Raw genomic sequence first — 25,982 nt, 5'->3', positions numbered from 1 at the left:
AGCTGTGCAGTGAGTAAACCTCACTCTCCGACACCTTAAGAGACGCACTGGCGACCAACACTATTGCCCATTGGTTTTAGCCTCCTCGTCAGGATGTCCGCCTCCTGTACCCGAGGTCGCTGCTGGTTCAAGTCAGGACCATGCAGTACAACTCGGGACCGGTTACATAAGCTATCACTTATATTTCTTTGGAATCGGCAGGTCAGACTTTTAAAAAATCAGATATCGGCCAAGGAAATTGCAATCTGTACGTCTCTAGTTAATGGCCCAAAGCGGGGTGGTGACAGTGCAATGGATAAGACGCGTGCCTTTGGTGTGACCCATCTACCAATGTGTCCCTGAGCAAGACACTTAACCCCTAGTTGCTCCAGAGGCATGCGACCTCAGACATGTATAGCAATTGTAAGTCGCTTTGGATAAAAGCGTCAGCTAAATGTAATGTAAAAGTGTAAAAAAAAAAAAAAAAGCAACTGCTCCCATTAGCAGTGCAGCTCATCAATATGGCTGCCTTCTATGAAAGTAATGGCAAAACAGAGGTAGGACCCTGGGTTAAACAGAGACAGGGCTTTCCGTATTGTGCATGCAATTGAGAAGTTCAGGTATGAAAAAGCATGTGCTCACTGTCAGATCTGGATATTTATGTCTCACTCTCGCAGTTTTCACAATAAGTCACATAAAGTGCCTGATTACATTCTGCCTTTTATACAAGTTGTAGCCAGTTTTCTTTTCCAATCAGGGAAGCTGTATTTTTTTTTTGTATATGCTTACGAAAAATATGGTAGTATGTTCTGTAAAGTCTTTTTTTCTCCATGTGCCTCTTAGGAGTGGAACTGCTGACCTCACCACATCCCAAAACCTGGTGGGATCACTGATGACCTTTGTTGCTGCCCTCACCAGCTCCTATTTTCCTCCTTCTCTTCCTCCTTATCCCTCTCCTCCCCTTTCTTAATCTCCCCTCCCTTCCTCCACTGTGTCTCCCAGCCTTGGGCTTATTACTCAAACTCACTGAAGGGAGCAACACAGTAGCTGGCAACGGATGAAGCGGGTCTGCCTGCCAACACCAGACAGAGGATAGAAGACACAAAAGGGCTAGTGAAGGGGAGAGAATCAGAGAGAGCGCGAGAGAGAGAGAGAGAGAGGACGACTAGTGGAGAGAGCTACAACCAAGCTGACAGAGAAGCAACAGCAACATTCAAGATGCCACGGCGAAGGAAAAACACAAGTTTCACTTGAGCGTCATGAGCTAGCAAGGGGCCCCTAACAGATCTAGAACTGTGGACTTCTTAACAAACTTCTGCCTCCCCCCATCACACACCAAGTTGTGGAGACACAGACATGCCAGCCAAGGGGAAGTACCTGTTGAACGACCAGGAGCTAAAAAATGAGGCACTATACCACAAATTCTCCTGCATCAACCAGTATGTGCCGCTGGTGTACCTGCTGGGCCTCTCCATGCTTTTCTGTGGATTCATCCTCATCCTCTTCTTTGCCCTTGGACTGGTGAGTCTTCACATCCACATGTTTGTTGCAAACTTTTTCCACTGTTTGAGTGCATTCATTTTTACAGCAAGAGTCATTTACATATGAGCCAAGAATTTAGTTATCTTTTAATAAATGGAAAAAGGTATCTGTCTTTTCTTCACTGTGCAGAAAACACATTTATCTGTAACTCAAAACCCGTGCATCCGACTACAAAGTTCAAAATTACCCCACTCAGCAGCCTTTGAGACAGAAGAGTGATTGGTCATTGATTAGTAGTTCTTATGAACTTTCTGCAAAGAGACAATAATTAGTAATTGCACCTTCTAAAGTCAGCAAATTTGATCATTTGTCTGGAGAGGTCTGGGAATAGCAGGGTATTTCACACTTTAATATGAATAAATTTATTATACAATGTATTTTAACTGAGACTGTTAATCATGTAACTCAAGGTCTGTAAGTTCAGTTCAGCAGGGAGTAACACTTTTGTATGTAGATACTGGATACTATGAATATACACTTTTTCCAATCAGCCTGACTGGTTTGTGGGGCTGAGTGATTTGACGGTATCCGTAGTCCAATGGGAGAGATTTGGTAATACCATGTAGCGAATCATATTGATCTCGCGAATTCAGCTCTTGCAAGATAATGTGACGTATTCTAATTACATAGCAAGAGGAGTTGTTTTTTGTTTGTCTGGAAGTTCCAAATAAAAGAAGAAAATTATTGTGATGAAGTACGATACAGTATAGTACAGAACAAGGACTCATGAGATATATATCCTGTTAATGTGATATAAAATTACATATACGATGATAGAAGATTTTGGCCAGACTGCTAGTTACAAAATTCACAAAAAGGTGACTTAACTGGTGGCTTCACAATGGCAGGCAGCACAATGTTTCATATTGTGGAGGTGAATACAGGCTGACTCTACTGGACAGCGCAATGGCCAGTAAATTATGAAACTAGTAACAAAATTGGCTTCAGGTAGTACTGTTGACCCAAACATCAGAGGCTGCATCCAAAGCAATAGTGAAATTGTGTAGTCTGTGTAAGGTGCTGTGCAGCAAATGTTTCTGTAACATTTATAACTTGAATTTAACCGCATGGCTACATTCATATTTCTCCTGAAATGTATGTAACAATGAGAGTCTGTATGTTATATTTACACACCAGCCCTGGTAATTATAACCCAGGCAGTAGTTACATTAAACAGTGAATCAGCAGTGTATTCCTCTCTCAGGGAAAGTTGTGTTTCTTTGACAGCTAATTGATGAAATCAGGTCAGATAATTAATTAAAGACACCATTATGGCCAGCTCACTTATATAATTATCAGCTAAGATGCTTGAGATCAGAAAACAACATTTTCAGAAGCCTGACTCAAGTATTCTTTTTAGTTATCAAAATTCAATATGACAAAAGTATGGAAACTGGAAGTTAAGGTGTACCAAGATTGAGAATAATTTTAGCGATTTACAGCCCTCGAGCATTTGTCTGTCGCTTTCATGGGGCAGTGAGGATTCATTGAGTTAGATGGTGTATCGGGACTAATGTGGCACATTAGGAGCAGCAGCAGTAGCTTAATGTTTAGAGAAGCAGGATGTGGCTGGATGGTCAGTTTGAATGATTACGTTGGCTGTGAAAATGTGTCAAATGAAAAACTCTCTCCTCGTCAGCTACTTTAAATAAGCACTTTACTCCCCTTCACTACCAGTGCAGCTGCCCAGAAGTGTGAATGAGTGAGTGATTGTGTAACTGTTTGGATGTGAAGGAGCACATCGCTGAAATAGACATGAAAATAGAGAATACATATTTCACCTGCTTTCCCCAAGATTAAAAAATGGAACAGGTTAGAAATGCAACCATTAAACAACATCAGACATACTTCGAGTAATGCTAATGATAAATCACTGACAGGACATTGTCTTGCCTTTCTCTGCAGAGAGGTCGGAGGTCAGAGTGAGCCACAGAACAGGAGCCTTAGAGCTGGTTGCGTTTCAGTTTTACTCAGAAAGACTTCAACAGAGGAGATGCCTGCTGACATGGAGACTTGAGCACAGGTGTATTCGCTAAGGCACAGTCCCCCTGCTAAATACAGTACCCTGCTGCACTAATAACCAAAATCTCCTTTATAAGCTTTGTTTGAAATAGAATAATTAATTAAAATAATTGGAAACTAAATATAGCTGTCAAAGTGTGGAGAGTGTAATCATGGTTCTGACTGTGAAGGAGAAGACAAGTATTCATTGATTTTGGGCTTATCGGTGGCATGCTGTTGATTTTGGCATGGTGGCAGGAAGCAGAGCAGTTAGTTAGTCCAGGAGTTCATATAGTAAACTGACAGCTTCTGTCACCGGCAATTATATTACCTTCCCTCTGTTGGAAAAAAACCCATCTTAACCTTCCTTCTATTGTGTTGCTGCTGAGGAACACTCCCTTGTCAATCCTTTGTGTCTCACACAGTCCTTTTATGTCCTGCAGCTTTTTTGTTCATTTAGTTTATCCTAGATTGTTTATTGTAACTTTAAATATGCAAAATTCACTTTACCCGCTCACTCCCTCGTCCATCACTCAATCCTTCGATTCCGCTTTTCCTCTTTCTTCTTAGCTGTCTTCCCACACACACAGTTGCCAGGGGTACAGAGGAGTTAAGAGAAAATGCTGGGATGGAGCTTGTATAATGCTGTTGTTAAATGCAAAGGAGCAGCAGGGTGCCTGTTAGGGGGGTGGCTACCGGTGTCAGAAAGTCACTGTCAACTTATATAACTCCTCTCCAATCCGCATCAGATGGAGAGAAATGCTGAGATGGAGACTGGCCGAGCCGATGTTCCAAGTGCCACTCGTGGCACCAGTCTCAGGCCCTGATTGGATGGAGAGATGGTATTAAGCAGCATGTTGTTTGGGTTCTTAAAATTATATTTAAATACAGTGGGTTTATACTATATGTTTCTAGGAGCTCTGAGAGGACATTTGTGGAGTGTATTTTCCATACATGGCTCTTGTTTTGTCATTTCATACTTCATTTTTCAGCCACTGCGGCTTTGACCCCTGCCTTTGTTGTCTATAATTGCATATATTCGTGATGGGTAGTTGAGGTATTCTTCACTGTTAAACTTTGTGTAAGATAACATAGTATACACCTTATTTTTCACTTGTTTGTATAGAGAAAAGCGACATAATCAAATGTTAAAAGAACGATGGACATACTCAACATAGTGCAGTATAAATATTGCTGTTTATCTATATAGATAATGCTTTCTATCAATAAGAACATGCCATATAAATACTGAAAGATTGTACAGATTTTATTCATCTGGTTTCACGTGAGTTTTTCAGTCCTTGGTGTACCACGTGGTGAACATTACAGCTGTATCTGTTCACGTGGTTTTAGCTCCTGTTCATATAGAATAATTGTTATTTTTCCGCCTACAAAAAGGTTTTGTCAAGACTCACAGCCACATAGGGAATAGAAAGTGCTTTAGTTGAGATCTGGCCTTTTCTACTGCTGCCATGGTAACCAGAAAGCTCAACATACAATGCAGAGATGGCCTTCTCTGAGCGGAGATCTATTAACACTGACTTTGTGCATCTGTCTCACTCTTGAGCGCTCTTTTTAACCCCTTGTTTCCTCTTGTGCGCTCCCTCCGACACCCACTCACACACTCGCCCCCCACACTTACGCCAAGACAATCGCTCACGTGTGTACAATTGGACAAACATAGCTGTGCCTTTTATGCATGCAATTACATGCACAACACACACACAGACATTCACACATACATGCAAACATGCTTCGTCGCAAACACATGCCCACAAATGCATCTTTTTCCCTCGCTTACTCAGTCAGGAAGATGGGGGCCTGGAGCAAACAGGACATGACGCAGAGGCAGATATGAATCAAAATACTCCTACATACACCTCAATGCTCTGGCTGAATACCAGTGTCTCTCAGGAGCATCTTATACCCAACTAAACCCTCAGGTTAACTTTCAGAGTACAGATTCATCAGTCAGAAACGCAAGCAATCAACTACCGATTAAAAAGTATGCAAGAATTATATTAATGTGACTGTAGATGCGTGTATATATTCAGAGGGGTGGACAAAATAACAGACTAGCTGTTAAAAAATACAATAGGAGTTGATTGAAACCAATAGTCTTGTTTGAGGGTGTAGCTTGTGGTTTTGTAAGCAAATTTCCCATAAACCTGTTCAGTCAGTAATGGTCCATATTGACTAAAAACAAATCTAGTCATTATTACTGTACTAAAATGTACGTTTTATTTTTCTTCTCCCTTTCTGCTGGAGCAGGAAGCAAAGGAGCACTGTGCCTTTGTGAGCGTGGTGAGCGGCAGCATGTGTGTGTTTCTGGCCGTGTTTATTCTGGTGTGTACAGAGATGCTCTCACAGAGATGGAGGCGTCTGCTGGGCCTGATCGTATGGGCCACACACCTCACAATGGGCTACACCTTCATCTTCAGCGGCCCCATCATCCTGCCTTGGGACCAGGTAACCTCACTTCTCAGCAACATACATCTCTTTTTAAGTTTCTTTAATGTGTGACCACACTTTCAAGGCGCCGCATACTCTGATTTGGTCTTGGCACAACAGATTCTTCTTCTTGAAATAATGGACTTTATGTTTCCAGGTGCCTTTCTTCCTCTTCATCATCTTCACCGTATACACCATGCTGCCATTCCAGTTGTGGTACGCTGTGGTGCTGAGTGTCATCTCCTCACTCTCTCACGTGATAGTCCTCACACTACGCCTCACCATTGGCAGCCAAGTGCCCACTACTTACCTTGCCAACCAGGTAAAACCAGTTGGATAAAAAAACAAACACTGTGCCATTATGTTGTAGAAATGCTTCTGTAATGCTCATGTATCAGTCTGCAGCGGTGTGTGAAAGACTTCAAGCCAATACGGGTTGTTATCTGAAGCTGCACTGCAGTTTTTTGTATAAATATTCTTTATCATTAAGTTCAAACCTCCAAAAAAAGACCAGAATTGGACAACATAGACAATAATTAAATACTAACTTTACAATGAACAAAAATATTAAGTATTGGAAGACAGATGAGACATGTGTACAACTAAATTTGTTGTTTTGATGGTGAAGATAAACATTAACAAACACAAACACAGACACACGGGTTTTTGTGTGTGCATATTGGTGTTTCCATTTGAGCTCTAACGTCTGCCACTGTGTCTGCTTCTGCAGCTGCTGTCCAATGCAGTGGTGTTTCTGTGTGGCAGTGTGGTGGGAGCCTTCCATAAGGTCCTGATGGAGAAAACCCTGAGGCAGACCTTTCAAGACACCTTGAGGTGCCTGAGCATGCGGATGAAGCTGGAGATAGAGAAGAGACAACAGGTTAGTGTCATTGCCATTAAATATGAAAGCCTAAAGTATTTTAGCAAAGCCTTTCAACGTTTGGATCACTACTGTGTGTATTGTAAAAATAAACATATTTATGTTGGATTATTTTAAAAAATATATAAAAAAATATATATATATACCTCCTACTGCGACAGTCCACATAGACCCTTAATAAGACATAGGTATAGCAACAATGATTTACAGGCATTAAGAAACAAATGGTACAATTTTCCGTCTACTTTAGATACAAGTAATAAAAATCAAGCAAAATGTAAATAATGAATTGCATTACAGCCTTTTAAGCTGTAGGATTATTAAGTCGGTGCCTCTCATCACACAAATTTGGTTGAATTAGGCCCACACTACATCCATACCTACTCTCATGGAGTAATGATCCATTATAGACTTGAAGAGAGAAAAAACAATGTATTATTTCTTTATTTTAAAAAGGCATACCATGATTTTATTAGAGTGAGAAGAAAGGTGTCGTGTATATTCTAACTGAACTGTGATGAGCATTTTAATTCCATTATTTTACTGCCTCATCTGTATTTTAGTACCCCTCACTGAATGGAAACAAGCATTACAGGCAAATGATGAGGATAGCTCATCAGTAATGTTATTGCCATACTTTTATAATTTTATTTCATCTTTAGGCTTTGCCTTTGGCTGGCCTCATGTTGACTCTCCCATGGATGTTTTCATTGCGACTAACAAATCCTTCTCAAATTAGATTTTCCTGTGATGCCTTTTAAATTAGATGCATCTGCGCCGACTTTCTTTGACTTCAGAGGCATTTTTAAAATATATTTTCCCCTTTTGTCATTTGTTATGCCTGTTGCTTGGTACGGGACATAAAGCATGCTCACGGGGAAGCTGTTGTGTTGCCTAGCAGGACAGACGGGGAATGATTTAATCGTTAACGTTTAAACCTCCTGTAGTATTTGAATTGGGGCTGAGAAAGGAAAGCCTGGTGCACAAAGTTAGCCGAAGAGAACAGGGACATAATTGCATGGTAGGGGAAGCTCCAAAACGATTCCAAATGGGGAACCAATGAGGAACTTTGTGTTTCCACATTAATTTCAGAAACCCGGTGTGTTGATGTTTTTTTGCAGAGTGCGAAAGAAAATGTCTTTTTAGACTGTGTGACATTAACACTTCCCTTTTGTTGTTACAAGATATGTAATATACGCAAGTAATTAAAGTAATTGTATTCGTTCAGAAATAAAAGACTAATGGATAACATTTACAGCAGCACTATATCATGTGACACATCCGCAGCTACCCACCTTCATCTACACAAAGGCCACTTTATGAGAGGTGGCTTTTTTTGTTTTAGACTCTGGGGAAACTAAAAGGGTCATTTGAACCCTGTAAGAGGTCAGCCAGAGTGAATAGGGCCAGTTCAGGTTGCTGCAGAGGGGAACAAGTTCTCTCACAACACGATTCATTGCCATACTCGACTGTTTAACCCTCGAGACCTTTCCCACATTTTGTGTTGTCACAGTCTAATTTAAAAAAAATTTGGGGGGGATTATTCTGTTTTTGGTTCACATATGCTAACTCTAAATGTAAATTTGAACTTTTCTATTTATTTATTTTTCAAAAATTTAATCAAAAGTGAAAAGCTGGAATGTTTTCAGTCAAAACATATTCAACACCTCTTTCCAGTAACCCTCCAAATTAAATTGAGGTGCAATTTCATTATTTTGCGTCCTTGAGATGTCTGTACAACCTGGAGAGTGCCCAGAAACACTCCAGGGAAATAAAAGACTTGTGACAGCAAACTTCACATTTGCGAAGGGCCACATGGAAATTTCAGCAATCTAAGCTTTTGCTGTAATGCAACACACTGTGTCAGACCAAAACTAGGCATAAGTCAGTAGCTGATGAACACACCTTGCATACCATAAAATGTGGTAGCATCATGCCAAAGGGGTGGGGGTATTTTTATCTCTTTTGACTTGCAAAAGAAAATAGAAGAATTTACGAATAGAGCAAAATACAGGAGATTCTTCAGGAGTTATTTCTAGTTTATAAGATTGGGAAGACAGTCTGGGTTCCAAGTATACAGCCAGATAAGCACTGGAATGGCTTCAGATTGGACTTCTCACTTCTCAGGTCTTAATTAGAAAGAAATTAAACTCAAACTTGTCAGGTGCACAGTGATCTACAAAAAAGTATAGCCGAATATTTAAGTGTGAGATGTTGATGAGTTGGGTCTGGGAGTTTGAGTTTGCGTGCTTGTGATCATGCTTGTGTGTATATATATGTTTGTGCGTGTGTGTGATTGTGTGTGTGTGTTTTGGCTGTTCCCAGACAAAGGACAGTAAAACAACCCTAATTTCCTGGCTCACCTAAATTACAGTTATGTAACTAGGGGTGTGTGTGTGTGTGTGTGTGTGTGTGTGTGTGTTTGCAGGAGAACCTGCTGCAGTCTGTGCTGCCAGTCTACATCTCCCTGAAGATGAAGCTGACAATCATGGAGCGCCTGCAAGACTGTAAAGACAAAGAGGAGCAACAGCTACTCGTCAAAGATAACAACTTCCACAGTCTTTATGTCAAGAGGCACGAGAATGTCAGGTACAACCACAAACTATCTACTATGGGAAGACAGTGATTTTTCTTTAATTCGACCTTATTATAAAGCAGTGCTTCTCAAAACTTTTCTGTCACGCCCCCCTTTAGAAGCCGGAACCCCAAAACAAAACAAAAGATTCAGGTTATCAAAATCAGAGCCCCCTTTTTTTTTTTTTTTTTTTTTATGCCACCACATGAATCTCATTCATGCAACTTTAGGTCCGCTCAACAGCAAAAAAACAAAAATGTATTACATATTTTACCATTGTCTTCGTAATCTGAAGGGACAAAAACAAATCTAGCCTTTTGAACAATACCATTTTTAAGCTTGCTTTGATATTTAAAAACTAAAAATTAGTTCTTGAGTCAGACTGACATCTTTTCCCTATCTGTCTACTTTGTCTGTATTTTTAATCATATAAATTCTTGGTCATTCCCAGGGAAACACGCGTTTATGCTTTTACTTTCACTTAAAAACATAACAAAACATAGATGAGGCACAAAAACAAAAAAGTGCACACAAAAAGCAGATTTCTGTTATGCTTCCCATAATGATAGAGATTAGTATGTCTGTTTTCAGAACAGTGACCCAGTTACAGGTCTTTGTTTTATGAGGGTTTCATTAATTTAGCAAGTGCTGACAGATATTGGGTCAGCTTAAAATGAACTTTGGCAGATGGCTCACCAGCTGATTTTTACAGAAGGCAAGATTCAGTCTGTGCCTTACCTCACTAAGGGAAATGCATTGTAGTGTTTCTTCAGAGGAAGAGGAATACACTGGCTAAGGAGCCCTATCTTGTGCCTGCCGCAAAGTGGTGTGCACAAGATGTTGGTCTTAAAATGAGATGTGGTCAGGCGCATTGTTGGCGCATTGCTATCTTGAGAAGCAGAAAGCCATTGTGCCATTGACCAACAAAAACCTAAATGGTGCAGTATTATCCTGCTATTTAAAGAGCATATTATTCAGACAGTAAGATGTGCCTGCATAGGTGTGTTCTAGTGATGGCAGATTGCAGTTATATCCGCAGATCGGGTCTGCAGATATAAGTCTGCTCATAAAAATCAACACAACGGATTATTGCGGGTGGATTACAGGTGGGTGAAAAAGAATGAATTACCTACCCATTAAATACATTTCCATCCAAACGTGGATTCGAACACGCTGTAAATGCACATTCGCCTTGCACTTCACGCCGTGCGCTTAGATCATTAAATTAGGGCCCTAGGTTTGGCTTCTTTAGGTTATTAGGTTTACATTATTTTGGTCAAATGTTTGCAAATTCAGTTTTGATCAGTTTTTATTGAAAGATGTAATACTGGCAAAAAAAAGTAATTAAAGTAAGATTGCAAAAACACAGAATGTGATTGGGCTGTTAATATCCGCTCCACACTTGTCTTTCAGAATGTTTAGACACAACTTTGCCAGTCAAGAGGTCCTTGTGAAGGCATCAGTCACATTAATTTAGGACCACAGTAAGAAGGTGCTGAATGATAGGCTGCACTCCTGACCTATCCCTATAATTACCCCAGTCAGACCAGTCATTAGCTGTGTTGTCTCACGAAGCACCTGGCCGTTTTCAGTCTGGCAGTGGAATAGGGTCAAGTCAGGTGCAGTATCGGTGTCCCTCTGCTGGTCAGCAGACGGGCAGTCTGCAACCAGTGATGGTAATCAGCCTCGTCTAGATGTGGTGCATTACAAGTTAAATTCATGCAACAGCCTACATGTAGTGCTCTGTGGATAATTCTATCACTCTCAAATCATTGGCTATTTTTGGTGGGGTTTGTCTGTTTGTTTTGAATGTTTATGTACATCCTATAGCTAGAATTATGTGAACCCTGGTTATACTGTACTTAGGTTTAGTTAATAGTAGGGATAGGCACGTTAATGCGTTATTATCACGTGAACGCATTAATTAATTAACACCGACAATTATTTTTGCTCACTGGCTCTGAATACACATACAGTCACACCATGGGTCACAGGAGGGGTGGGATGTTGATCAGCCTGCAAATCACCCATCCAAACAAGCAGTGGAGGGAGGATTCAGCAGACTACGCTGGATGCAGCGTGTGGGAGAAGTAGATAAACAAAAGCAAGACAAGCGATCAAATGCCATAGTTAAGTGGCGAGCTACACACTGCATGCTGATTAGTATTGGGGAAGATGTAGGAATGTTCTTAAAATCACAAGCAGTCGCTTGGCCCCTTGGGGTTGCTCTGCGCTTCAGTGATCAGACAGCACTCTGCGAATAAAAAAAATCTATGGATAGTAACCATGGCTTCTGTGCACTACACAGCTGTAGCCTATTTAAGTTAAGATTATGTAAATATTCCATACTTATATAGCTCCTTTCTAGTCTTTTCGACTTCGGATTGAACCGCCGACCTTCGATTAACGGCCAACCCACTCTATCTCCTGAGCCACAGCCGCCCCAGATAAATTATACATAGCTTTACCTGATAGGCCTTCATCTAGTTTTACGGGGATGCTCTGCCATGCGAATTCCCTCCTTGATGTTCTGATAAACCGTAATAGATTCTGGAAACTCACACACAGTGAGAATCAGTCTCTCTTCCAATGATATGTGCTGCGCATCATGCACGAAAAGTTCAAGGCAATTCAACTTCAGCGGCGGCGTGTGAGCGTGAAGCGACCACTGCCTCACACACATTGGGCTTTGGACTCTAACTTGTTTTACCAAACTAGATAAAAGGTAATGCCCTGGCAGTGGCAAATAGCTTTGGTTTTATATTTGATTTTATATTTATATTTTTAGCAGGCATTATTTCTGTTCATATGAGCAAGTGTTAAACTCTCATTATTATTTCTTTCTTTCAGTATTCTATATGCCGACATTGTTGGCTTCACCCGATTGGCCAGTGACTGTTCTCCCAAAGAGCTTGTCGTTATGCTCAATGAATTGTTTGGCAAGTTTGACCAAATTGCCAAGGTGAGTCATCATTCATAATTATTGATAAAACATAGAACAACTTCATAATAGCTAACAGACCTCACAGTAGCTGGGGATATCTGGGTTGGGTTGTGAAGAAGGAAACACTCTCTTCTTATCAAAGCCCTGACCGAGGCACTTAAAACTTGAAGACTGTGGTTGTCTCCCATGTGTTGGCATGTGTACGCTCGTATCCTGTCTATATGCATTTTATTGCAAGAAGTAACTAATAAGATAATAATTTGTGAAATTGTTGATTAATTCTTAATTAATTAATTTCTCCATTTCGTGAGCCTACCTTCCCTCCATTCTTTCTCCTAACCCACATTTATAACACATTTCAGGCACAGACATATTCCTTACTTTAAGCCCTGTCTATAAGTTGAATAAAACCACGCATTCTCCTCCTTTTGTTTCTCATTCCCAATAGGAAAACGAATGCATGAGAATCAAGATCCTTGGAGATTGCTACTACTGTGTATCAGGACTACCTGTCTCTCTGCCTAAACATGCCAAGAACTGCGTCAAAATGGGCCTGGACATGTGTGAAGCCATCAAGTGAGTTTGTGGCAACCATCACCTTTAACCATGATTGAAACACATAGTGCCTCTCGATTCAACTATTAAAAGAGATATGATAAGCATATATACTTAGTTTTGAGATGAATTATGTAAATACAGCTCTTTGTGAAACCTCTCAGAGAATAGTGTGGTATATCTGTAATAGTGGACTGTAGGGTGAGTCATTCCTAGTCATGTCTCTTTAGAGTGAAATTAGACTCAAAATGGTCACAAATGTGTATTTCATGATCTACAAATGAAAAATCTGATTTACAAATATATAATGATTTGTGCGTAATTCTGGGTACTCCTCACACACAAATACAAAGCAATTTGGACACATGTAAAACAGTTGTACAAATGCACACACAACAACCTGAATAAATATTAATATTTTACTTATAAACTTTTAACTTAATTTCACAGATATGATAACTGTGCCATTCTTTTGTATTTATTTACAGATTGTTAAATGTGTGTGCACACAGATTAGGTTACATTTGTGTGTGGAGTTTTGAGACTCTTTTGAAGGAGCTGTGTGCGACATTCACTGCCACTAAATCACAGTAGAGCACCAACTCCTCAAACCAAAACCAATGGACGCTCCGGCCCACCAGACTCCATTGAGAAAACCGCAATTTTATCTCGCAGACCATCATAAAAGACAGTTCATTCAAACTGGACAGAAATAAAACTAAACCCACCAAAACAGTCTTTGTTAGTCTTCTCGCTGTTCTAACAATCACCAACTCTGGTTTAGTTAAAATAAACCCTTAATTCACCAAAATATTCTGGCTCTATACCTCAGCCAGCAGCCTAAAACGGTCTGCAATGGTTCCAACATAATCTTTGAGGACAAATGTGCCAGTCTCTCCTCCAAGCCAACAGCTTCACAGTGAGGGACTCACGTGCACTAACCGTGCAGCCAGACCGTCTACCAAAATGAAGCACAGAGAACCTCAGATGACACTACACACAGAGGGGGTGTGATGTCATTCTCTGTTCTTGACGCCATTACTCCACTATATCTTTACATAGCAAATAGTTGTGCGCTGCCATAGCAATGTTCAGAATCTCATATACAGAGCCTTTAATGGTCTCCAGCTCCACACAGATCCACAAATGCATGCTGCTTTAGTGCTTGTGGGAAACTGGGACATTTGGGATTTCAGTGAATTTGTGCGTAATTTCAAAGTGGGAAAGACTTTTTTTCTAAATAGACCCCCGCTCAGGCCTCTCGAGGTAGGCTCTGACTAATGCCCCACTCCTGCTTCATGCCTCTCCTGTCCCTGCCTGAACCCGCATCGCTGTGGCTTTGTCGTCCCCTCCAAAGCTCCCGTGCTAGAGTATAAACACTCCCCCTGGTGCTCCAACTCCCAGTCAACTAATATGAGCGCTAGCTGCACAGCTAATTAGATAACAACCACTGGTTAGCAGCTGTTAGCGGTTGCTTTTGCAAAAAGTAAATCTATCTGTCCACTCGAAACATGATCGTGATGTGAAATCTCCATTTTATTGCATCAACAAATTAAAACCAAACTTATCTGTCACGTTGTCCATCTATAAATAGAGTTAATGATCATGAAATGCCGTAAATCACAGACAGTTGAGGCAGAGCAGTTGGAGGACATCAGAGGAAAAAATCTTCAAAATGATCAAAATCAGTGAATAAAGTTGTAAAAAAATATATATATAAAGTTTTGTTTTTGTACAGTAATCGGTAAGTCCCAGCTCCCACAAACTCTCTGTCTCAGTGACGTCAGTCATTTTTCCAACCTAATTCTTGTCTGATTTGTAGTCTGATTAACAGTAAATTCATCAAATTCTATAGACGTGTCCACCACGCAGCATTAGCGTATTTAATCCACATATTTACATTTCTATGCTACTGTATAAAGACTGTAGGTGGTAAATGTATGTGTCCTAATCGAGTAGTAACAAACTAGTCTGTCCCAAAATGTCTTTCCCACTTTGAAATTATACATGAAATCACCGAAAGCCCAGATGTCTCAGGTGGAAAATTATCACATTTTTGAGTTGACATTAAAAATGTGTATGAAAAACTCCTGTTTATTCAGGTTCATTTGTTAAAGTATTTTACATGTATTCAAATTGCTTGGTATTTGTGTGTGGATTGGAACTCCAAATTATACGCAAATCGTTCACATACACATTTGTAAATCTTACGTTTCTTTTGTAATGCACATTTATGACCACTTTCAATCTAATTTCACTCCAAATGTCTCTTGTTTAGGGAAACAATAGTAGTAGGAAACCAGGTGTTGAAAATAGGACATGGTTGGGCTTCTAAGGACAAAAGCCACTTTCCTTTACTAAACTATTTAAATAGAAAGAACAAACCCTTAATTCAGCAAAATCAATGATATATTTATTCATCAATAGAGATTTTACATACTGTACATATTGATGCACAGAGACTAACACCAGGGCTTCAGGTAGACACCCATGGGTAGACTATATTGTAATGTTGTCCTCAAACTGTTAATGTGCCTTGAAGGACTGTGTTCTGCATACAGACACAACCTTCAACACTAATGAGCTTCAGTGATGCTGTGAAACTCCTCCAGGCAGGTACGAGAGGCCACAGGAGTGGACATCAACATGAGAGTTGGCGTGCACTCGGGCAATGTGCTCTGTGGTGTTATTGGCCTTCGCAAGTGGCAGTTTGATGTGTGGTCACATGATGTCACCCTGGCCAATCACATGGAGTCAGGAGGCCTACCAGGGTAAGGGATCATACTTTGGTGTCTTTTGGATCTACTTTTGTTTCATAGCCCTTTATACACGTTTATCTAACATATTCCAAGATTGTCTGCCTCCAAGTCTCCTCTGTGGACTCCTGGTGCAGGCTCCGCTCTCAGAGCAGTTCCACACAAAAAATATAACAAAATTGTCTAGGCATTTTACTACAATCAGCTGAATTTAATATGACAACCTGAAGATATCTGGAAGAGATATAAGCCAATAAATGTGTTAACTATGCAAGCATATAGAGGGCAGGAATAGTTAGGTTAAACCATATTTATTTTCTATAAGCCTCAACATCCTATAATGTATAATAATTTATCATGTTATATACACTGTTCTCTTGTGTGCTACTGTATTAAATGGTTCCACCTAACTCCTACATATACTATATATTTAACAAGTCAATAAAAGACCTATCTTAGCTCTGTGTTGTTCATGGTGTAATCAAAGTGAATTATTAAGTGCTTCATTAAAAACAAAGCAAAGCAACAAAAACGCAGAAACTTACAAAATTATCAAACATTCAGCAAACACAGTATACCACAACAATACTAGTGCGCTACTACTTCTATTCAAAGTCATTAGTCATTGTCCATTTGGCATTCACAGCATGCCTAATACAGTTGGCTCGCTGTAATTTCTTCACAAAACTTCTACATGTCTTGTAATGTACACCTAATATTGTAAACTACAAATGTGAATGGCTCCAATTGATTCCCTCCCAGTGTGTGTGTGTGTGTGTATAAATTACATTTCAAATAATATTAATTCATACAGCCAAGTCTTTGCACGATGTTTAAGTGTGGAAACAACTTATATTTTACTTATATTTTTCGTGTGTTCTCATTGGATCTTGGAAATAATCATCATACTTACGCCTTTCTTGTGTCCATGTTACAGGCCGTTTGGGTTCCATTGTTTTTGTTCATTTGTCACTGTTGCATAATCAAAGCTGCAATCAAACCTAACTTCAGTTAATATTTATTTTGAGTTTCAATTACAGGGGGTGATACACAGTGCAACTCTGATTAAATGTGGTTGCATAAAACCAATTTCATGATGATATTTTACATAACACTTGAGTCAGATATCCTAGATACTCAAAATTATGAATTATGAGACAACTACAGAATATTATTGCCTTTGCAAGATATATGTCATGGCATATAACCTCCATGACAAAGGCTTTTAATCACATTGGTGAAAGTAAAATTGTCGCATAAATGATTTATATTTGCAAGCATTAAATTATAATCTTTGTCCAGATATGCCACTTTGTTCTTCTTGTCAAAGAACAAATTGAGTAACTGGACAAATACAAAGACAAATACATACCTTACATATGCCATGCCAAATATTTCATTGTTTCTCCTGCTCTTTCTCTTAATGTTAGGCGTGTCCACATCACAGAGGCGACTCTGAAGCACCTGAACAAGGCTTATGAAGTGGAGGAAGGTAACGGCTACCTCAGGGACCCCTACCTTAAAGAGCTCAATGTCCAAACCTACCTAGTCATTGATCCACGGGTAAGTTCTCTGTCACTACTATACTATACTATACTATACTACAAAATGCACATTGTTAGGGAGAGAGTAAGAAAAACGATTATTTCAAAATTATTAAATATATTTCAATTAAAAAAAAAATTATATATTTTTTGATTTTAGACAATATAGGGTATTTTTGTTGTGTAGTCCAAATATTTTAAATCATGTTTGATATGATATGACCTCCAAAAAATACCATAGTTTTATCATTTTTGAATATGTTTTTCCCACTATACTGGCTGCTATGGGTTACTCCCAGTCACATTTTGGGGTTCATGGCAGATCTGTCAGTAAAAGTCATACCCATTACTTCATTAATATAATTTCTGCCATTTTGATTTTTTGGCAAAATAATATCTTCATTACTCTATTCATAACACTCCATGCATTTTGCAGTTTTAACCAATTTACACACATCCTGCACATATCCTGGCAATCCTGCAGAATTGCATGGCATTTTACCAGGTATTCTCTAAAACCTCTCCAAAACTTGGTACAAAACCTGGTCCAGGTGATGCTATTAACAAATCTAGAAAACTGCGCAGCCTTAGTCCTGTAGGCTCTCTAATGACTACTATGATTTAGGAATGCTTATTTCAGTGGACTACAGTGCCCCATAAATGAAATATTAATTATTTTTGTGTGTGTGTGTGTGTGTCTTAAGTCTAAGGACCCATCATTGAACAGTCGTAGCGCACCTAAACCTCGGGTGAATGATGGTCTGAAGATGCGGGCATCCGTGCGTATGACCCGTTACCTGGAATCTTGGGGGGCAGTCAAACCTTTTGCCCACCTTCAAAACCGAGAGGGCTTCACCCCAGACGCAATGGTCAATGGGAAGTCACGGTGCAAGGTAAGCAGATTATTGTTGTTGTTAGTTGTTATTAAGGGAACATTTCATGCATTATGTGTTTTACCTGTGTTTTCCAGGACATCCCTTTGCGATCAGCCCCTGGCTTCAACATCACTGATAGGTAAGAACAACTCTGAGCTGCTACAGTAGCTACAAAATGAATTAAATTCTTTGGTCCCCATTTACTGACTGTTATTATTATTATTATTATTATTATTATTATTGTTGTTATTAATAATAATAATGTGCAGAAGGGTGACAAATCCAACATGAAGTGTCTTAGTATGAAATCAGGCAATGTTCAGTGCTCCTTGCCATGTCTGCAGAACTCTGTTGGAGGGAGGAAACCAATTCATCCACAAGACATTTATATGTAGCACCTTTATTTAATCATGTCATCTCATTGACATCAAGAGAGACCTGGGTGCAGCAGACAGAAAAAAATACAAACATATCCAAATTTAAGGACGTATAGCATCGGAGACAGTCATTAAAAAGATATTTATTCAGGTTGGTTCTTTCATTTGTCCCCCGTCTGTATATTAATGTGCGCATACACATTCACCCTGGAATTTGCATTCACATTGCGATTATTTTGATAGATATTACAACTTGCACTATGATTTACGATAAGTGGGAATGATCAGTTTTTACACCACAAATTTCTTTTTTTTTTTGCTAATGATGTGACATTTGATGGGGGTCTGTACCAAACAAACATGTTTTCTTCTGCAATTTGGATATTGCACTTGGCCATATTGTGACTTTGATACTATTTCTAGTGGTGTATGTAATAAACCATCTTTGAGCTGCTATATGTAAATGCAAGGTAGCAGAGAAAGAGAAAATTACAGTTTGACCCTAAAATCTTTGTTGGTGTTAGTTGGCACATATCCATATTTATGAGTTTTAAGGTGAGCTGCCTCCCCCCCTCACACGGAATTCACATAGGTAAAACTTTGCTCTGACAAACTATGAATTATCATTGATCAGTGCATGATTTAATGTATAAATCAGCATTATATATTAACAAGTGACTTACTGTATGATGATACTGGTATGTGTCATCGAGTCATTATTAAGCAGTGAGCATCCTAGAGGAAGGGATGATAGTACTGAGATTGTCACTCAGTCAGTATATGTTCTCAAAGCAAAAGCAATGTTATTGGTCAACAACATGTCATCACCAATGGGTCTGCTTGGTACAGCTGTGCTGTGCTGGCAGTAATTCCTGCAGAGTGGTGGGAGTGCTGAGCTCAAAGACGACCATTAGCTTCAAATAATGCAGAGAGAAAGTGATTATGATTGTAGTCGCTTGTAATTGTCTATTCCTGTCTGGCACAGGCAGTAAGCGCACAGACAAATATTTAAAGTGTAGCTACTGATTAGTGGGCAGGACTCACCTACACAAACAGTGTGGGCTGGAGTAATGTGATAAGTGTGTGCCTAAAAGCACAAGCATTCCACCCCGTGAGAATGGAGGATTGTGTTATCTCGGAAGTTGTTCATTTAATTCATGTATGCACAGTCCACTGTAGCAGAGGCAGCAGCTGGTGAAGAAGTGACAGGTGAAATGTGAAAAGTGCACCTACCTCAAGCTTGATAAGATCACGCAGCAGGATATATTTTTTCTGTGGTTAAAAGTAACAGTTGTGAGTGCACTACTCTGGTTCACAAGCATATACCTAGCTGTTATGAACTATTTTACATGGATTTTCACATTTATTTGATCAGTGGCCCTGTGTGGTTTTTCTTTTTTTTTTTTTTTTTACCCCCATCGTTCTGTTGTGATGATGATTTTGTGTTTGTGTCTTACTGTTGGGCCCTGACAGCTTTGATGAGTCTCTAGAAGAACCGTTCTCCTTGCCAACCTCTCCATTCAGCAGTTATAAGTGAGTGGGGCCTTCATGGCCCGCAAGGTCCCTAATTCTCTCGGTGCCGTAGTTCTCAACCTTTTGGCTTATGACCCCTGAAAACGAGAACAAATGGATGCTTGCTCTTGGCCACTTGTTGTGGACACAAACACAATAAAATCTAATCTAATTTGCACCAACATTTTTAATTATTTCTAAAATGGCTATTTGATGCCCTATCCCAAAGGGTGAGAACTACTGCCTTAGTGGAGAGCCTTGCTGCCCCAACACTAACCTGAGCGGTGGTGTAATACTCTCCTTTTCTCACCGTTTCTCAATGCTACCTCTTTGTAAAAGGGCAACAAATGATCTGAAAAGTCACCAGAAATCCTGTAACCTCTATTAGTAGACTGACATGCTCCTATTAACGCTGATCACTGACTGGGGCTTGTGTGTATCTGGGTCTGTGCATCTGTGTGAGTGTTTCCTTCCTGAGAGAATAGGGGGTTTCCAAGCAGAAGCACAGCAGAAACACTCCTGCTGAATCCTACAGCGATCATCTAACACACTGCATTCTGCGTCCGGCACACTCCCCCTACGCAGCTGTCTCTCTCAGGCACAAACCATATTTCTCTTTTCTCACTAATGCTCAGAATGGCATTAACCACATTGCCTCTCAGCACAGCTGTACAGGACCTGAGTAACCTGCATGACCAGATGACCAGGTTTTCTAGCATCCATTCCAGTCAGCTTGCGTTTCAGTGTCTGCCTCTTCCTAATTGTCTCTGTACTTTCCGACGCAGAAACAAATCCCAGAAGAGTAAGTTTGATGAGGAGCTGCACAATGAGATGACTACTACCATAGATGAACTCAGCAGCAAGTAGGTCAAATTAAAATGTATGTATGTATGTATGTATGCATTAATATATCCATCCATCCATCTATCCACACTAACATACAGAGACAGTGTCTGAAATTGACACCCGCCAAGCACCAAATGTGGGTAAAATCTTGTTACTCAAAGTGCAATAAAGGTTTTGTGAGTAAATGCCAATAAGAATAATTTATTTGAACATTTAGTGTCTTAGAACTGAAGAATATGTATTATGTATAGAATATGTATAGTGGAAACTATGGGGCTAAATCGGGGACAAATGTTTTGTTAATTTGAAAAAAAAAAAACTAATAGAAAAACTAAAACGTGTAATTGAACATTTAAGTTTTGGTCTTAAACTTGAAAAATACAACCATATATTCAAAATAAAATAACCGTGTTTTTTTTCAGTTTAAATAAAATGTTGATTATTATATTATTATAAATGATTAATTTTCATTTTTCACTTTTATAAATTTTGACATTTGAGGATAAATTTTTTGAATTTTTATGTTTTCAGAATCAAAGCAATTTTGTTACACCTTCAAATCTTATTTTCAGTTTCAGATCAGTTTTTTTCAGTTTCAGACTTTTGTGCAGGGTGCGTGGGAGTGACACCCTAAAAAAAAAGGCAGAAGACTCTCCTCAGTCATGTTGCCTTCAGGAACTGTTGGTATTGCGACAACTGTGACTCAATGCATTCTATACACCATATACATGTGATTGACAGTAAACAAACTGATGCCAGTGACAAAGTTCTGTTTAAAAAGCTGTTTAGGACAACACGTGACACCAATTACAATGTAAGAGCAACAAACTGTGCCAGATTGTGTAGTTGTATTTTTCAAGACCAAAACTTAAATATTCAATTACAAGTTGTTTTTTTTCTATTAGTTTTTTTTTTTTTCAAATTAACAAATCATTTGTCCCTGATTTTGCTCCATAGTAAACCTCTTATGGTGATCACGTCTGTCTGGGTTAAATTGGTCACTATTATTTTATTAATTATTGATTATTATAAATGATTATATTATACTTTTTTTTCTTTCTCTTTAGTTGTCTTACATGAATAGAAAGTAATGAAACGGACAGCTTTGCTATTACCTTTGTCATTGACTATTTAAAAACACAGCTGTTTCAAATGTTTTTTAACTGGCTGTACAAATTAAATGACTGTACTGTGTATAATTCAAATACTCTATACAGTATTACAGTATATAAAATATAGCATACTGTAGTTCAAATTATAATTTTAATTATATCAAATTATAATTAGCCTAAATTTTTTTACAGGCCTGAAAATAAACATATTCATAAAATATTTGTATTTATTTCCATATGTTGTAATGAAAAGACACAAAATGAACACTGTAAATGGACTACATGAGTACTATAAGGAAAGTATTAAGCGTTTGTATAGGAATAAAGGAGTCTGTCCCATGCTGTTTGATCCATATCAGCGGTTGATTACTGTATTGTTAGTAACAGTATAGATGTCGACTTATTGACCTTGAAGTGTAAAAGTCTGAGCAATTATCTATTCATTCTTTCTTTCTTTTTTCTTTCTTCCCTGGTTTCTTTTTCCTCCCTCTCTCCCTTACCTCCTTCCCTCCTTCCTTCCTTCCTTTGTCTCAGGCAGTGGTCTAGGTCTGAGGAGAGTGGGAGCTTATCGCTGTGCTTTCCAAAGAAGGATCTGGAAAAGCAGGTTAGTTGGATACAAAGCTGAAAATAGATCATTAAAAGCATTAATAATTCCACATAGTCATAAATTTCCATTCAAGCATTCTGGAGCCGAACAAGAGGTTCAGGTGTGTTCTGTTTTTCCTCTTTCTAAGTACCGAGCCCTGGATTTGGCGATGTTCAAACACTATGTTGGCTGTGCCACCTTTATCTTCCTCTGCATATTTTTGGTTCAGATGCTTGTCACAAACAAGTGAGTATAAACAGATTATCCTCTGTTACTTACCATCCAAATGTATCTCAACGGGGGAAGAAGAAGCACAATGAAGATGACATTTGCTCAAATGTTTGACGGAGTGGTTCTTATCTCCCTCAGTCAACAGATGTTGGGGTTGTCATTCGGAGTGTTGGTTTGTGTTCTGCTGCTGACCCTGGCCATCTGTTTCGCAGGTCACTTACAGGTTAGTCACTATTACGCCAACATTTAACATGCAGTCCTCAAACCACACCAGATGCAGGCCAGTGTCTAAACTGTGCTGATTTGTCCAACAAGTCCCATTTTGTGTAATGCTGGTCTGGCCATGACCGACCCGCATTGCATTGTATGACTCAAGAGTTTTGCTCCAACGTGGTATTCAATGAATGATGTTCCTTCTTTCTGAGAAGTCGATAGTAAATGTGAAATTCTTTATAAAAATGGAAGGTAATTCTCCATCTGTCAGTAGCCTTCCTTAAGCTTAATCCCTATGATTACAAGCAATGCACATCTACTAACCTTGTGGTGAGATTGGTAAGGCAACTGCTGTTTCCAAGGTCAAGGAATTAACTTCAAATCTCAAAATAAAATACTTGTCTTCTGGGTCAGGCGGTGTGGGATTCACACAAACACTTCTGTCTCTCTTTTTTTTTCAATTAAAGGACCTGAAACATTCTTCAGAAAACAAATGTGTCGTATTTGACCATATATTTTTCATGTTTAATAATTGCAAATTATTCACGGCAGACATAAAATTATTGTTTTAATTTTTCTCAATGCCGTTTTTAGATTTTACATAATGCAGGGCTTTAGGCAAGTCTTGTGAGAAAACATCAAGATGTCCTTACACTGACAACAAAAAAAAAGATCAAGATGTCATAATATTACAACAAATATGTAACACAGCAGACATACAGCAGTAGGCAAGTGCTTGGTAAATGAAGGCAAGGGTCAGAGGATGTAAATGTGTTTCAGCGTGGCAGAATTAGCCTGCGCGAGAATGGACACATCTCATGGAAGCTATCCCTTGCATTCTCTGTGCTGTTAACACTTTCTATAGCGCAACCTCTTGACTTGGTGGATGGCGCCTGACATTGAGTCCTTGACAGGCAGAGGCCACTTCTTCCAGACAGATTCTCTCACTGGAAATAGCCAGCACCGAGTCACTCACACATGATGCCTGAAGATGGATGTGTAAAAGCACATGCTCCTCAGCCCTGTTTGAATTCCATCTTTCTCCTCACTTCCCTTTGCGTTCTGCAGCGCCTGTTTCCAGAGAAGCTGTCACAGTGTCAGTGGCTGCCAGCTGTGTCAGAGGCCGTGGTAAAGCGGCCGTGTGTGCGCCTCCCCCTGGCCACCATCACTACTGCGGTCATCATTATCTTGGCGGTGTTCAACCTGGTAAGACTACGCTCGCATGTCGAGTGCTAAGAGAGGGTCATTATATATGCTCTGCTATTTCTAGCTGTGCGTCACAGCTGCCATGCCAAACTTCAAAGTATGGCGTCCGCTGGTCAGTTAAATCTTTTTTTATCCCCCTGCAGTGCTTCGTCCAGACACGTGTGACAGATTGTTCCAGTGCTATTGCCGACCCGCCTTACACAAATGATTCCCGTGAGAAGGGATTAGAGAGAGAGCTCTTCTACTTGCCTGTGCGTGATGGATTTGTTAATAGTAGATGATATTGAAATGGCAATATTTCATGTTTTTTCATATCAAATGGGATTATTTGCAAATATATTTAATAAAATGTATTTAATGGAGTACCAGAGAAGACATGTGTGCATCACCATAACTTGAGTTTTAAGCATTTTTAGTGTTTATGATTTGTCAAAAAGTATACGTAAACAATTAATAAATGTTTGATAACACAGTATAATATAGCTGTAATATAAAATAAATATAAATTTTATATTCATGTAAAATATGAACACATGTTTATAGTAATTACAACTATGATATATCATATTTTCTGTTTTTAGACCAGTTACAGATGCTTCACAGCATCATAAATAGGGGTTGTTAAAATAATTTGTGACTAGATTTGTTGCCACTGTTATTTGACCCTGGTCTAATTCCATCTCTCGCCTTTCTTTCCCTCAGTACTCCGTGTACTGCTGTATCCTGTCGCTTATTGCATGCGGAGTCTTCCTCCGTGTGAGCCTTGAGCTCAAAGTGCTCTTCCTCATGCTGGCATCCACAGCCTACTACGTCCTCATCTTCGGCACCAAGAGGGAACTCTTCGTGGAGTACGGAAACATCCTCTACACTGAGATCAACAGCACCTGGAACTGCAGCAGGTGGGGCAGAATGTAGAAAGTAAATCAGAGCAGTATATCTTATCAACAGAATAAGTCCGAGTTCCATAAAAATACATTACATTTATTAATTTAAAGAAATGAGGTCCAGCCACAAATTTTCTGTTTTTTTCTACACCAGAGAGGATGGAACCATATATAGAGGGTTAGGGCCGGTTAAACACCCCCAGGGGATGAGCTGCATTTACATCACCCTGTTCCTGCTCACTATGCTCATCATCTCACTACAGGTAATGACAATCTTCATCTCTCTGTCCTGGTTTCATTTCTTTCCCATTTTTATTCAATTCTCAACATAAATAAATCAACGAGGCTGCATAAAATCCAGGATTATTCCAACACAAATAGTTTTGTTATGGTTTCCTTTATTGTCTGCCTTAACCTCACTGTGTTTGCGTCTGCCAGAATGAGTACTGCTTCCGCCGGGACTTCCTGCTAAAGTATAAGAACCGCACAGAGCAGGACGAGATCGAGACCAGGGAGAACCTGAACCGCCTGCTGTTGGAGAACGTCCTGCCGGCCCATGTAGCTGCACTGTTTGTCGGGGAGAATAAAAAGAATGAGGTGAGGCTAACACTCACACACTTTAGTGTGAGTGGACAGTGAACAGTGCAGTGAACCCACAGCTTAAGTGTAATTTTGTGAAGTGGAAACAATAATGTCAATATTTATCACCACTTGCTGATGTACTGTTCAGTAAAAGTCAGTTCATCTTTACGTTTTTGACATAACAAAAGGGAAGCTGTTTTCTTCATCTCTTAATGATTTCATAGTTCTCAGGACAGAAATCCGGTGTCTCCCATGATGTTTATGTTGTGTAACTTCTAAGAGGAGGCAAATGTTTTATTTATGTATTCAGGTCATGTGCATTAACTCAGCT

At 39.4% G+C, this 25,982-nt stretch overlaps 1 protein-coding gene across 3 annotated transcripts in view; it reads left to right on the top strand.

Annotated features, from left to right (window-relative positions):
* adcy7 (adenylate cyclase 7) overlaps window positions 1–25,982 on the top strand; it is a 60,911-nt gene that overhangs the window by 30,045 nt on the left and 4,884 nt on the right. The window contains exons 2-22 of one of the 3 annotated variants that reach the window (XM_038700645.1): window positions 823–1,500; window positions 5,794–5,991; window positions 6,131–6,295; window positions 6,704–6,853; window positions 9,282–9,442; window positions 12,279–12,390; window positions 12,821–12,948; window positions 15,540–15,698; window positions 17,114–17,246; window positions 17,932–18,120; window positions 18,198–18,241; window positions 19,953–20,012; window positions 20,777–20,854; window positions 22,484–22,553; window positions 22,684–22,781; window positions 22,905–22,989; window positions 24,048–24,185; window positions 24,329–24,436; window positions 24,888–25,084; window positions 25,224–25,332; window positions 25,508–25,666. In XM_038700645.1, coding sequence (XP_038556573.1) covers window positions 1,336–1,500; window positions 5,794–5,991; window positions 6,131–6,295; window positions 6,704–6,853; window positions 9,282–9,442; window positions 12,279–12,390; window positions 12,821–12,948; window positions 15,540–15,698; window positions 17,114–17,246; window positions 17,932–18,120; window positions 18,198–18,241; window positions 19,953–20,012; window positions 20,777–20,854; window positions 22,484–22,553; window positions 22,684–22,781; window positions 22,905–22,989; window positions 24,048–24,185; window positions 24,329–24,436; window positions 24,888–25,084; window positions 25,224–25,332; window positions 25,508–25,666 — 2,706 coding nt within the window. In that variant the 5' untranslated portion in view covers window positions 823–1,335. Of the gene's footprint in view, window positions 1–822; window positions 1,501–5,793; window positions 5,992–6,130; window positions 6,296–6,703; window positions 6,854–9,281; window positions 9,443–12,278; window positions 12,391–12,820; window positions 12,949–15,539; window positions 15,699–17,113; window positions 17,247–17,931; window positions 18,121–18,197; window positions 18,242–19,952; window positions 20,013–20,776; window positions 20,855–22,483; window positions 22,554–22,683; window positions 22,782–22,904; window positions 22,990–24,047; window positions 24,186–24,328; window positions 24,437–24,887; window positions 25,085–25,223; window positions 25,333–25,507; window positions 25,667–25,982 lie in introns of those variants that run through there. The other 2 variants (XM_038700647.1, XM_038700648.1) reach the window with 2 other exon arrangements.

The sequence above is a fragment of the Micropterus salmoides genome, unplaced genomic scaffold, assembly GCF_014851395.1.
Source record: "Micropterus salmoides isolate LMB-PRFRI ecotype aquatic unplaced genomic scaffold, ASM1485139v1 Ms_hic_scaffold_6, whole genome shotgun sequence".
NCBI classification, from domain to species: Eukaryota; Metazoa; Chordata; class Actinopteri; order Centrarchiformes; family Centrarchidae; genus Micropterus; species Micropterus salmoides.
This window is presented reverse-complemented; position numbering and strand designations above follow the sequence as displayed.